Source organism: Olea europaea, chromosome 12 (genome assembly GCF_002742605.1).
Source record: "Olea europaea var. sylvestris chromosome 12, O_europaea_v1, whole genome shotgun sequence".
In the NCBI taxonomy this organism is placed as follows: Eukaryota; Viridiplantae; Streptophyta; class Magnoliopsida; order Lamiales; family Oleaceae; genus Olea; species Olea europaea.
Genome location: NC_036248.1, coordinates 1,298,547 through 1,312,531, shown reverse-complemented (window position 1 = coordinate 1,312,531; position 13,985 = coordinate 1,298,547). Strand labels below are relative to the sequence as shown.

The following is a 13,985-nucleotide window of genomic DNA, read 5'->3' as shown; positions in this document are numbered from 1 at the left end:
GGTATTCAATCGAGACTTTTTAAGACTCTTTAAAAGTCATGGTATATTCAATTAAAACTTTTATAGACTTTTAAAAAGTCTCTAAAAGTTAAGGTGTATTCAATTAAAACTTTTTAGAAATCTCTATAAGTCTTAGGGTATTCAAATTTTAATGACTTCCAAAAACTTTTATAAAAGTCTCTAACGTACTAATTTTTAAGCAGAAAGTACTCATATAATATTTTAAGCCTTGTCTCTCATTAACCACGAGATTTTGGGAGACGTTTACTAAAAAAACTTTTTTTTTTCAATCTTTCTTTCTTTTAATCTTCTATGAATATGTATAATTAAAATTTATTTTTCTATTTATTATATTTCATTTATTTTTCTTTCTCTCTTTTATTATTTATCTCTATTTTCTCTGAAAAAATTAAATTGGATTCTTATAACCTTTTTTCTTTTTTTCATTCATTTTTTGTGAAAAATACCTAAATTATAAAAAATTATAATTAAATTTAAATATATTAATTTTTATTTATTTTTAAAAGTATACTATACTAATAATATTGAATCATATATATATTTATAATTTTGATTATTAATTATTTAATTAAAGTCTTAAATTTTTATTTTTTTAATTTTTTTTTATTATATGGGAAGAAGAAGGGGAAGGAAAAGGAGAATTATGAGAACTAACATCTCGTATGTGAGAATCTTACACCAGATTCATGTGAATTATATTTCAAATGAAAGTCTTCAAAAGTCTTTTAAATTCCATAAAAGTCTATAAAATTTTAAAATGAAAATCCATAGAAGTTTACGAAAGACTTCCACTAATTCCATACAAATTTTTAAAAGATCCACGAAATTCACAAAAGTCATCACTTAAAAAAAGTTCATCAAAGTTTTCAAAAGTCTCAATTAAGTACACCCTCCTAAATTCACCTCGGGTCCATCCAACTTCACACCCATGTGACTATCTGTCAAAAGGGTGGGCAAAAAAGCCCTCGCAGGCCAACAAATTTCTAAACATATGACACAGACAATTCATAATTTATTCCCTCGTTTACACCGCCAGCCATTCAATTCCCCCAAGCCGTGAAGCCTTTTATCTTCTATCTTGCACACTTTCCAAATTTCCCATAGCCAAAAACTTCAAACTTGTCGGAGATGACGAATTACGGCACGATTCCGACATCATCAACGCCAGCCACCACGACTTCAAGAACTGAGTATCTAACACGCGCCAAGGAACGCATCAAAGAAGGTCTCGGCACGCGCCGCTCATGGCGCGAGATGTTCGACTTCCATGCCTTCAAACTCCCGTCCTCCACGGACGAAGCTGTTTCTCGGATCAAAACAAACTTCGCCTACTTTCAGATGAACTACGCGATCGGGGTTCTATTGGTTATATTTCTCTCCCTTATATCGCAGCCCATTTCGCTCATCGTGTTGGTGGCGATAACGGCCGCATGGCTGTACTTCTACTTCCTCCGCGACGAGCCGATAGTGATCTTCGGCAGAATTATTACCGATCAAAATGTGATGATTGGTTTATCGGTTATTACAATCGTTCTTCTGCTGTTGACTGGCGCCACTACGAATATTTTGTCCTCGCTGTTGGTCGGTGTAGTGGTGGTTCTGATTCACGCCGCCGTGAGGAAAACTGACGATCTGTGCACCGATCCGGAGGCTTCTGGAGGCTTGTTGTGGCCTCCAGCCTCCAGGTAGTGCTCTGCCCCTCCTTAATTCTCCTATTCGCGATCTTCGGTAGAACAATGACTATTCTCCTCGTGTTGATTTCTGATCCACTAATGTTTTCACTTCGCTGTTGGTCGGACTGTAGTGGTGTTTGCTGATTCGCGCTGCCGTGAGGAAAATTGAATGTTTGTGCTTCGATCCGGTTGCTGCCGGAGGTTTTTCGAGTTTGTTCTTCTTTTTATTCTTCTGTAAGTTCGGCCAATCATTATCAGTAATCGTTATTTGGTTGTTCGAGCTTCATTTATTTTCCTTTCAATGTATTTTTGAATAGTTTATCGATAAAAAATGTGTGGTTAAAAAATAAAGAAGAATTTTGAATTTGTGTGCAATATTATTTTATTAAAAAATTTGTGATTGAAATAATATCAAGTCACTAATCAAAAATGTATTTTTTTTTTAAAAATATGGCTTAAACATGACCTTATTTTGAACATTTTTCTTCTAATGTGTGAGAGTACTTTATTAAAGTGGGTTTTCAATTTAATTTTATTTAAGAAAATAATATTTTTTATAACGGACCGAGTTCTTATCTTTTATTAACACAGGTTGTTGCTATGATTAAGGGCATGTGTTCGAAATAACGTGAAATCTATTAAAAAGTAAAAGAGAGTTCAATCCATAATTGGTTGGCTAAATTTCAATCTTGTAACTTTGATAGTATTTGTTGATTCTGAAAAATGGACCTTTACGTGGACAATAAAGAGCAACTCCATGTTTATTTCTCCTTGCACACTTGGTACAGACAGTCATTGCTAGTGGCCTTTCCCAATGATGATGGTTGTGACCACAAATACTTTCGACAATCAAGTGATTGTAATTGTTACAAATGATTTTGGTAGCGAAAATTGCGGAATCTCTATGTTATCTCAATGGGATTGGTGGGAGGTAACTAGTAGTTACTTAAATAGTGAAGCTATATTACCTTACACAGGCATAGAGTGCAAGTATTTATAGAGCAATAGGTGGAAGAAGAATCGTTAAATGGAGAACATGTGGCTTCGTTTGCTAGTTAGAAGTGTCTTTTTATAGACGTCTATCTATCACTCCATAAGTGGGCAGGTATTTAATGTTTTTGGATTCCAATTGACACATTAGCATCCGTTGTGGAGATGTTACATCCATCATTTATAAAATTGTATGGACAAATATTTGTCTAAAAGATCCGCATCTTATGCATAAGCATAGACTCTAACCAACGGGTGTATGTTCCAGGTGATGGGACTTTCTTCATGAGGATGCTATCCACTTTGTATTCTTGCCTCGTTTTATGCTAGTATACCAAGGGCGGATCCAGCCTTGAGGTTGATCACAGGCTACAATACAAATATTCATGGATTTATCTTTAAGAAAAAAAGAAAAAAATACATTAAGGAAAATTAGACATTTTCAGGATCCAGGCACAGGCTATAGCACGGTCGAGCTCGTGCTTGGATCCGCTAGTGTAGTATACTATTTAGGTGCTTTGTCGCCTTGGAGTTCTATCTACTTCGGATCCTTGCTCGTTTTATGCTGCTATACTGTTTAGGTGCTTTGGTATATCGGAGTGTGGCTTGTGTTGATAGCCTCACTAGTTGTTACAAAAGGTATAACTGTGTTAGGAATGTGAACACGAATAATTAGGTTCACATGAAACAAAACTTACATGAGAGAGCTTAATAGCATGACTAAAAATTCTAATAAATTTTTAATACTGAGCACCTGTGATGAAATTTAAACAATTAAGTGAAAAAGAACACGCATAAGAAGTTAAAAAAATATAAGTCGCTTTTTTTGGTTATTTATTTTCTACTCTTATCTTAGTTACATCGTGATAGTGACATTTCCAGCAGCTCGATCACAAAATTATCCCGACGACTATTTTCGATGAACTTATAACTCCAACTATGGAGTCCTCGAGCGCTTCGCATATTGCAATACTTGTCCTCGAGCATATGCTCCCCTCACAACTTACGATTGTTGACCCTTTAGAATTCCTACGCAATTAGGACTCTAACTCAACCATATATTTGACTCCTGCAAGGATTCTATCTCACATATAATTATGGAATTTGACCAACTCCTTAACTATTCAGGACTCCAACAGATAAGGACATCCAATTAGTTGAGTCCCACTAGGAGAATGCCGCTTACTACTATAAATACAGAACATTGAGCCATTATTCAGGTACGTTTTTCATTATTTTCCAGCATATAGCCTCATGCATATAATTTCCTTTCTAACTTAAGCATTGGAGGGGCGACGAGAACACACCTCGTTGCCTTTGTTTCAGGTACCGGAAGACTACGATCGTGATCAATCCGAATCATCAAGCTCGAAAAATCTGCAGGTATGAATTTTGGTAGTATCATTGGCGCCGTCTGTGGGAAACGCTACCAAAAGTCATGGTTAACGCGCGATTAGGTCTTTCTTCTGCAAGCTCATCCGCTCTCATCCCTCATCCCGTCGAAGATCAACCGGCTCCTCATGAAGAATCCTCGGGAGTGCCCACACCTCTGCCAGCAATTATTACAACCGAAGTCTTTGAAGAGCTTCGTCAGCAGGTGGCCACGCTCACGCAACTGTTAAGTCAAAGAAAGTCACATCCGTTGCCAGCGCAGGCTAAGCATGGCGATTTTATGGCCGATGCTCGAGCACACCACCAAACCTAGCAAATGGCGGAGTTGGAACATCGGGCATTCATAATATGGCCTCGGGCTCGAGATCGGTCGCCATGGATTCTAGTGAAATTGCTTGGATCATTCAAGAAGGAATTACAGTTGGCCTGCAACGTAATGCTCGGGGGTCAACAAGCTTCACCCCTAACACTCCATTCACACCAGAGATATTGACATATCCCTTGCCTGACAGATTCAAGTATCCTCGCATTAAAGAGTATGATAGGACGATCGACCCCATCAATCATCTCAATGTATACATTGATGTCCTGAACTTGCAAGTCGCGCCGGATCAGGTTATGTGCAAAGCCTTTCCACAAACGCTGACTAATGCTACTAGGGATTGGTTCTCGACATTGGAGCCCAACTCCATAGCCTCATTCTCAGATTTGGCTGATAAGTTCTCAGCCTTCTTTGCAAGTAGTAAGCGAATCAGGAAGATCGCGGCCTCTCTCATGCAACTTCGCCAGGGACCAACTGAAACCCTGCGATGATTTATGACAAGGTTCAACAAGGAAAGGTTTCAAATACCCGACCTCCACATCACAGCAGCTGTCTCCGCCCTCACTTACATTGTAAGATGTGAGGCTTTCAAGATGTCTTTATCAAAGACCCCACCGCAGACAGTGATTGAGCTCCTTACCCGAGCTGAAAAATACATCAATATGGAGGAAACACTAAATCCAAGGAGACTCGGTCCTTCTCATGAAAAGATCGAGAAAAAAAGGCAACATGATCCCGTCCCCAGGCACGAGGTTCCTCGAGATAAGCGCAGGAACGAGGCGCCATCAGCACCTCTCACTCGGTTGAACACCTCTAAGACAAACATTTTGATGGAGGTTAAGGATATGAAAGAATTAAAGTGGTCTTCAAGGATGAAGTCGCCCCCTGACGCAAGAGATAGGAGCAAGTATTGTGAATTTCACCGGGATCATGGGCATACTACAGAGGACTGTCATGCTTTACAGCGAGAAATTGAAGCCCTTATCAAAAGAGGATTTTTAAATAATTACATTGGTCATGATAAACGGCCAAGGAATGACCGGGACAATCGGAAAGAGCCTGGGGCTGGAAGCAGTGCTCAACCCACTGCTGGAACCATTAATATTATCATTGGGGGCATAGCATCCGGTGGAGACACAAGTAGTGGGCGGAAGCAGTATGCCCGTCAACATGCTCATACCCCAAGAGAATCCAGTGATGAAGTTAATGACATCACTTTTGGTGCAAGAGATTTGGAAGGAATATTATATCCTCATGACGATGCCTTGGTCGTTTCTGCGGTTGTGGCTAACTTCGAAGTAAGGAGGATTCTGGTTGATAATGGGAGTGCTGCGAACATACTGTCCAAGGAGGCTTTCGCCAAAATGGGAATCTCTCCCAGGCAGCTCAAAGCAGTAAAAACTCCCCTACAAGGATTTGGTGGTGGAATCATTATCCCTGAAGGCATCGTCGAGCTCCTGCTTACATTAGGAGCTGGTAGTACACAAGTGACGGAGATCACACCATTCCAAGTGGTTAACACCCCAATGGCCTACAACATCATTCTAGGAAGACCCCTACTGAACAAGATCCAGGCTATTGTGTCAACTTTCCACCTCACCATGAAGTTCCCGACAGGTCATGGCGTCGGAGTAGTTCGAGGAGATCAAACGGCGGCTAGACAGTGCTATGTTACAAGCATCCGAGGCATGAGTGCTGACGTCATGCAACTCGTAGACCTCGAGCTCGAGCCAAGGGGTAGATTGGCCCCCGTTGAAGAATTGGAAGTGGTCGAGCTCGAGCATGGAAAAGCCGTTACTATTGGTGGGGATCTGAAGGCCAACCTCTGGGAGGAAGTCATCGGTTGTCTGTCCCGCAACATTGATGTTTTTGCATGGAATGTGGGAGATATGCCAGGGATAGACCTAGAAGTAGCTGTCCATAAACTTAATATCAGCCCAGGGGCCAAACCTGTTAAGCAAAGGAAGAGACAATTTGCGCCGGAAAGACGTGTGATCATTCAGGAAGAAGTCGGCAAATTGTTAGGAGCGGGGTTCATAAGAGAAGTCCAATTCCTCGATTGGCTCGCTAATGTTGTTCTGGTGTAAAAGCTCAGCGATAAGTGGAGGGTTTGCATTGACTTCACAAATCTGAATAAGGCATGCCTAAAGGACAGCTACCCACTACCTGGGATCGATAATCTTGTGGATAGCACATTCGGACATAAGTTGTACAGCTTCTTAGATGCATTCTCAGGATATCATCAAATCCTCATGGCCAAAGAAGACCAAGAGAAGACTTCATTCATGGCTGATTTAGCCATATATTGCTATAGGGTGATGTCATTTGGGTTGAAAAACGTTGGGGCTAGGGGTGGGCGCGGGTCGGTTCGGTTCGGTTCTAAAGAGAACCGAACCAAACTGAACTTTTCGGATATCTAGTAAATGAAACCGTCGGCTCCAAATATAATTATGGAATCGTTCGGGTTCGGTTCCAGTCGGTTTAGTTCGGTTCGGTTCTGTACTATAATTAATTTCTTTAACATTTATAACAACATTATAAATACAACTAATGATACATTCAATAGTTTTGGAATGTTAGAGACTAGTAAACTACCTTGTTCAAATGATCGCTACGATCAAAGTTTCGGTTGGCAAAGGTCACAGTTTCGATCAGAGGTCACAGTGTCGATCGATAATTGTATAGGTTTTGGAATATTAGTGAGGCTGCGAGAGTGAGTGCGAGAGTCGAGACAATGTTATGTACTTTGGTGTTGGTGTTTAGGGTTATTTAGTGGATTTGATCTTGCTTGGCTAAGAAATGAAGCAATAAAATAGGTAATTGGGCCAAAATTTTGGATTTAGAAATCGTTAATTTGTTTAGAAAAAATTAAAATAATTTGATTTACTCAATATAAAAAAAAAATTAGAAAGATTCAGTTCTTATTTGGTTCTAGGTCTAGAACCGAGAACCGAACCGTACCCGTCGGTTCTCAATTCAGATACCCGTTCAGGTATTTAATTTGACAAGAACCGTCGGGTTCGGTCGGTTCGGTTCGGGAGATTTGCCCAGCCCTAGCTGGGGCAACATATCAGAGGCTCATCAACAAAGTCTTCGTCGATTTGATAGGGAAGAACATCGAGGCCTATGTGGATGACATGGTTGTAAAAAGTAAGAAGATGGAGGAACATATATCCGACCTTGAGGATGTGTTCGCCACCCTACGAAAATATAAGATGAAGCTCAACCCAAAGAAGTGTGTATTTGGCGTAGCTTCAAGAAAGTTTCTGGGTTTCATGATCGCTCATCGGGGGATTGAGGCTAACCCCGACAAAATTCAGGCTCTGGCAGCAATGGAATCACCAAGGACCAAGAAAGAGGTTCAAAAGTTGATAGGCAAGGTAGCCGCCTTAAACAGGTTCATGTCCCGAACAGCAGACAGGTGCTTCCCCTTCTTCAAAGCCCTCAGGGGTAACCATTGTTTTGAATGGAATGAGGAGTGTGAGAAGGCTTTTCAGGAGCTCAATCAGACATTAGAATCTCCTCCTATCCTCACCAAACCCAAGCTCGGATATACTTTGTATTTGTACTTAGCCGTATCTCAGAATGCAGTGAGTGGTGTCTTGGTGAAAGAGGTTAATAGGGGCCAGCAACCCATTTATTACGTAAGCAAAGTCCTACTTGATGCAGAAACAAGATACACTTCGGCAGAGCAACTTGCCCTTGCACTGATAGTAGCGGGACGAAAACTTCGGCAATGTTTTCAGTCACATCCTATTGTTGTGCTTACCAATCAGCCTCTGAAACACATTCTTTAGAAACCAGACGTCTCAGGAAGATTACTAAGGTGGGCAATTGAACTCGGAGAATTTGACATAGAGTTCAAGCCCCGTCCATCTATCAAAGCTTAGGCCTTAGCTAACTTCATTGCAGAACTCACTCCAAGGCCTCGTGGGCCAGATAGTAGCTCGAGCATAACTGCGTGGGAAATTTTCGTAGATAGAGCATCGAACTCCTCGGGCTCGGGCGCAGGGGTCATAATCATATGTCCGGACATGTTCATAAATATTCAGTGTGCACTAAGGTTCGAATTTGAGGCAACCAATAATGAAGCTGAGTATGAGGCCGTCATCATAGCTATGGAACTTGCCATAAATCTCGAGCTTGAAAATATCAAAATTTATAGTGATTCCCAGTTGGTGGTTGAGCAAATCGAAGGGACGTTCGATAGAAAGGATGAGAAGATGAGCTTATACTGTTTGAAAGTGCATGATCTCCAGAGAAAGTTCAAGAGTTGTGAAATTGTAAAAATTTCTCGGGCTAAGAATTGTAGGGCAGATGCCTTGTCAAGATTGGTGTTCATGGGAATTGATGGGCTTGACAGGACAGTCCACGTCAGAATTGTAACCAAGCCAAGCATCAATCAGACCGTAGGCGTCATGGATATTGATAATGAGCCATTATGGATGGACTCAATAGTGGACTTCATAAAACATGGCAGTCTTCCAGCAGATCCTCGAGCAGCGAGAAGCATCCAGTCCAAAGCTCCGAGGTATTGCATGATTGAAGGTATTTTATTTCGCAGGAGTCTCACACTTCCGTACCTCAGATGCCTTAGGCCTTTCGAATCATCCTAGGCCCTAGAAGAAGTTCATAAAGGTTTATGTGGGAACCATCAAGGAGCACGGGCTTTAGCCTTCAAGCTCATAAGGTATGGATATTATTGGCCAACCATGAAGAAAGACGCCCAGGAATATGTCAAGAAGTGTGACAAGTGCCAAAGATTTGGCAATGTCATCCACCCTCCCGCAAAAGACCTCACTAGCATTAGTTGCACAGCCCCATTTGAGCAATGGGAAATTGACATCCTTGGTCCCTTTCCAATAAGTAGGGGACAATTGAAGTTTGTGGCTGTGGCTGTAGAGTATTTCACTAAGTGGGTAGAGGTCGAGCCTTTAGCAACAATTTCAGAGTCGAAGTTAAGAAGTTTCATTTGGAGATCCATCATATGCAGGTTCGGGATACCGAAAGTCCTCATAACTGATAATGGCAGGCAGTTTGACAATGCACAATTTAAAAACTTTTGTACCGACCTAGGGGTTGATCACCGTTTGATGTTGGTTTCCCATCCTCAAAGTAATGGTCTCGCCGAAGTGACCAATCGGATTATTTTGTAAGACCTCCGTACAAGGATTGGCGATACAAGAGGTTCCTGGTCTGACGAGTTGCCTTCCATACTTTGGACGTATAGAACGTCACACAAAACTGCTACAGGGGAAACCCCCTCCATGTTGGCTTTCGGAATTGAGGCCACCATCCCTATTGAAGTCAGGTTGCCCAGCCAAAGGAGGCTCGAGCCCGAAGATGCAGGGCGCACAACTGAGCACCTCGACCTCTTGGAAGAAGTTCGGGATCAGGCAACTTTAAAAATGGCCTCCTACTAGGATAAAACAGCAAAGTACTTCAATAAATAAGTAAGGACGCGGAGATTTAGAGCCGGAGACCTTGTGTTAAGAAGGGTTGAAGCAGAAGGTCATGCCCCGGGCAAGGTAGGAACAGTTTGGGAAGGGCCCTTCGAAGTCATACGACAACTCCAAGTAGGCGCATACAGTTTAAGGGATACGTCAGGAAGGCCGCTTCCAAGACCATGGAACGCCGAGAATTTAAAGATATATTACAAGTAACTTGGTCTTCCAGTTATCCGTAGTCAGGCCTGCGCATCAAGGTTCACGTTTTCAATTATCAGGCCTGCGTGCCAAGTTTTTCGGTAGTCAGGCCTGCGTGCCAAGGTTCACGTTTTTAATTGTCAGGCCTGCGTGCCAAGTCTGTTTTTGAAGTATAATAAGAATTAAGCAATTCGTCAAAATATGATCTAGTTACAAAAAGCCTTGTTCCGCGCAAACAATCAAAAAAGCCTTGCTGCCCCACGCAAGCAATCAAAAAAGCCTTGCCCCGCGCAAGCAACTCAAACCTTGCCCCGCGCAAGCACGTCTAGTAACATTCCCGATCACACAGTGCCCGATCAATGGTATGAGAGATTGATTAGTGTAATTCACTCATTAAACTAAAGCTTCTAAATCACGTTTTTTGATGTGTTCTTGAGCATTTTTGAACGTTTTGATGTGTGTGTTAGTGTTGTTTTGCAGTTTGGACAACTTTCGAGAAAATACCACTATTGGGAGCCGATGATGAGCAAAAATGATGATCAATGAAATGGAGCATGAATAAGCAAGTATTGAATAAGATTGGAGTGGAAAATAGGCTTGGAAAAACAAAAAGAAGAGAAGCAAAGCAGTGGCATTGGGCGCTATGGCGCCCAATGAATGAAAAAAACGAGCAGAAACTTGGGCGCTACGGCGCCAGACCTGGGCGCCATGGCGCCTGTTCCCAAAACGTTAAAACTCGAGTTTTTAAGTATCTTTTCGGCCCAAAAATCATACACTAACCCTTGAGGACTCTTAGAAAATATAAATACCTAGATGAAGAACAAGAGAAGGGTTTTAGACGGCTGAAGAGGCAAGAAAAAGAGAGGCACCAATTGAGGGAAGATCCACCCGATTTTGGAGAAGAAGAAGGGAGAAACTGAGAAATCAAGCAACAAGATTGAGAAATAGAGCAGCAACCTGAGTTTTTTCTTATCTTTCTCTTCTCCATGCGATTTAATTTGTATTTTATCACGTTCTTCTTCTCAATCATGAACTAAGTTATTAAATTTAGGGTTTGATGTGACCTATTTGAGACATGATTCAATTTCTTTATAGTATTTCCATTTAATTTTTCAGAATTGATTTGTATTGTTCTTGCTTAATGCTTTCAGTTGCCTGATCACCAATTGAATGAATTGATGCTCTAAATTTGACGCTCGAGAGAGGGAAATTTAGGCGTGATCTAAGAACAATATAACCTAGGTTTGTAGGTTTCGAGAGAAAGTACGAATCTTTGAGGATAAAACAAGAACCAAGTGCGTGATAATCTTTATATATTTAATTCGAAATAGAGATATTGGGGTTAAAATATAGAGATAGGTTCTATTTGACGCTCGAGAGGGGGAAATGGAATTAATTTAGGATTCTTGCCTATGAATTCGAGAAATAGTTGATGGAAATATCTATAGGAATTGAGAATTATGTTGAGAATACGGTGAAATCATTCCCTAGACATTACGTAAGTTTGATTTAGTCTTTAGAAATTGCCTCACTTTTATTGCACTATTTAATTCATTGACGTTAGTTTAGTATTCAAACATTAATTTGACGCTCGATTGTCTAGATAAAGTAAACGCGGACACAATTATAGTGCTCAGTGAAAGTCGAATATCAATCCCTGTGGGTTCGATACTTTTCAATTCTTTAATATGCTACAAAACTTGACACCGTGCGCTTGTGGTATAAAATCACGTTATATAAATTGCGTGGCAAGTTTTTGGCATCGTTGCCGGGGAAATGGAATTAATTTAGGATTCTTGCCTATGAATTCGGGAAATAGTTGATGGAAATATCTATAGGGATTGAGAATTATGTCGAGAATACGGTGAAATCATTCCCTAGACATTACGTAAGTTTGATTTAGTCTTTAGAAATTGTCTCACTTTTATTGCACTATTTAATTCATTGACGTTAGTTTAGTATTCAAACATTAATTTGACGCTCGATTGTCTAGACAAAGTAAACGCGGGCACAATTATAGTACTCAGTGAAAGTCGAATATCAATCCCTGTGGGTTCGACACTTTTCAATTCTTTAATATACTATAAAACTTGATACCGTGCGCTTGCGGTATAAAATCACGTTATATAAATTGCGTGGCAAGTTTTTGGCGCCGTTGCCGGGGATTGATTCATTCGAATTCAATTGATATTATTACCAATCGGCGTTCATTTTACTCTAGATTTTTATTTTTACCGTTATTTTTATTTTACTCCTTTTGTGTCTATCTTTAAAAGCTTCCTTTTGATTATTTTCAGCTGTTTATGCGAAGGGCGAGAAATCTAGATCTACTACCTGTTGATCCTAAACCAGAACGCACATTTCGCATTCTCAGAGACATACAAAGAAAGGAACGGGAAGCAGTGGCAGAACAGGATGTTAGAGCAGCCAATGAGGATAACCAACAAAGGGCTATTCGGGATTACATAAGGCTGGTTGTCAATGACAACTATTCCGGCATCGCATGCCCAGCAATTGCTGCAAACAATTTCGAATTGAAGCCAGGGTTGATACATATGGTACAGCAAAATCAGTTTAGGGATGCTGCAGTAGAAGACCCAGATGCTCATCTTGGATCCTTTTTGGAAATTTGTGACACGGTGAAGATGAATGGGGTTACTGAAGATGCAATTAGACTCCGCCTATTCTCATTCTCTTTAAGGGATAAAGCAAAGGCTTGGTTCCAATCACTACCGTATGGCTCAATTACAACTTGGGATGATTTGGCTCAGAAATTCCTCACTAAGTACTTTCCACCTTCTAAATCAGCTCAACTTCGCGGTGAAATTAGCCAATTCAAACAACTCGACTTCGAGCCATTCTATGAAGCCTGGGAAAGATTTAAAGATTTGCTTAGGAGATGTTCTCAACATGGGTTCCAGAAATGGGTGCAAATTGAGATATTTTATAATGGGCTAAATGGGCAGACAAGGACTATGGTCGATGCGGCTGCGGGAGGCATTTTAATGGCTAAAACAGCAGAGGCTGCATATGCTTTATTGTATGACATAGCCACTAACAGTTACCAATGGCCAAGTGAGAGATCGGGTGTAAAGAAAGTAGCAGGACTTCATGAAGTGGATCCCATCACTGCACTAGTAGCTCAGGTTGCATCGCTCACAAATCAGATAGTCACGCTTACCACTTAAGGAAACCAACAGAAGGTAGATTCAGTCATGAATACTTCTTCTTCACACCAAGAGACAGAGGTTGCAAACGAGCAGACCCAATATGTCAACAGTAGAAACTACAATCAAAGAGGAAGCTACCAAGCTAATCACTATCATCCAGGGCTTATGAATCACGAGAACTTGTCATATGGCAACAATAGAAATACACTAAAACCTCCACCCGGATTCAACACTCAGAATTCTGATGGGAAACCACCATTGGAAGACATCCTTGGGACATTCATTTCTGAGACAAGATCACGCTTCAACAAAGATGAATCACGTTTGGATAATATTGAAACATGTGTCCAACATGGGAGCCACAATGAAGAATGTTGAAGTGCAAATTGGCCAATTGGCTACCTCAATGAAGTCTCAGCAAAAAGGAAAATTTCCAAGTGATACAGAGGTCAATCCAAAGGAGCACTGTAAAGTTGTTATATTAAGGAGTGGCAAGCAAGTTGGAGAAAGTGAACTCACTGAAGATAGCAACCCCGTACCTGATAAGGAGAAAGAACAAGTAGTAGAAGAGCAAGAAAAGCTGGCCAAATGAACAAATAAGGACCACAAACCTTATTCCATATCCTTCCCTGACAACCCACCAATTCTCACACCACCACTTCCATTTCCACAGTGTTTTCAAAAGAAAAAATTTGATAATCAATTTGCAAAATTTTTAGAAATTTTCAAGAAAATTCATATTAATATTCCTTTTGCAGATGTTTTGGAACAA

General features: G+C 40.7%; 2 protein-coding genes across 2 annotated transcripts; both read left to right on the top strand.

Annotated features, from left to right (window-relative positions):
* The first annotated feature begins 976 nt into the window (after nucleotides 1–976).
* On the top strand, nucleotides 977–1,996 carry LOC111405094 (PRA1 family protein F2-like). The gene is made up of 2 exons (XM_023033813.1): nucleotides 977–1,706; nucleotides 1,826–1,996. The coding sequence occupies exons 1-2, from the start codon at nucleotides 1,150–1,152 to the stop codon at nucleotides 1,836–1,838; spliced, it is 570 nt and encodes a 189-aa protein (XP_022889581.1). The 5' UTR covers nucleotides 977–1,149; the 3' UTR covers nucleotides 1,839–1,996.
* On the top strand, nucleotides 1,845–6,885 carry LOC111405092. The gene is made up of 2 exons (XM_023033812.1): nucleotides 1,845–1,928; nucleotides 3,813–6,885. The coding sequence occupies exon 2, from the start codon at nucleotides 4,893–4,895 to the stop codon at nucleotides 6,483–6,485; it is 1,593 nt and encodes a 530-aa protein (XP_022889580.1). The 5' UTR covers nucleotides 1,845–1,928; nucleotides 3,813–4,892; the 3' UTR covers nucleotides 6,486–6,885.
* The last annotated feature ends 7,100 nt before the right edge of the window (nucleotides 6,886–13,985 follow it).

What these genes read in the sequence shown, in the direction of transcription:
- LOC111405094 (XM_023033813.1), top strand. Translation starts at nt 1,150, where the DNA reads ATGACGAATTACGGCACGATTCCGACATCATCAACGCCAGCCACCACG.
- LOC111405092 (XM_023033812.1), top strand. Translation starts at nt 4,893, where the DNA reads ATGACAAGGTTCAACAAGGAAAGGTTTCAAATACCCGACCTCCACATC.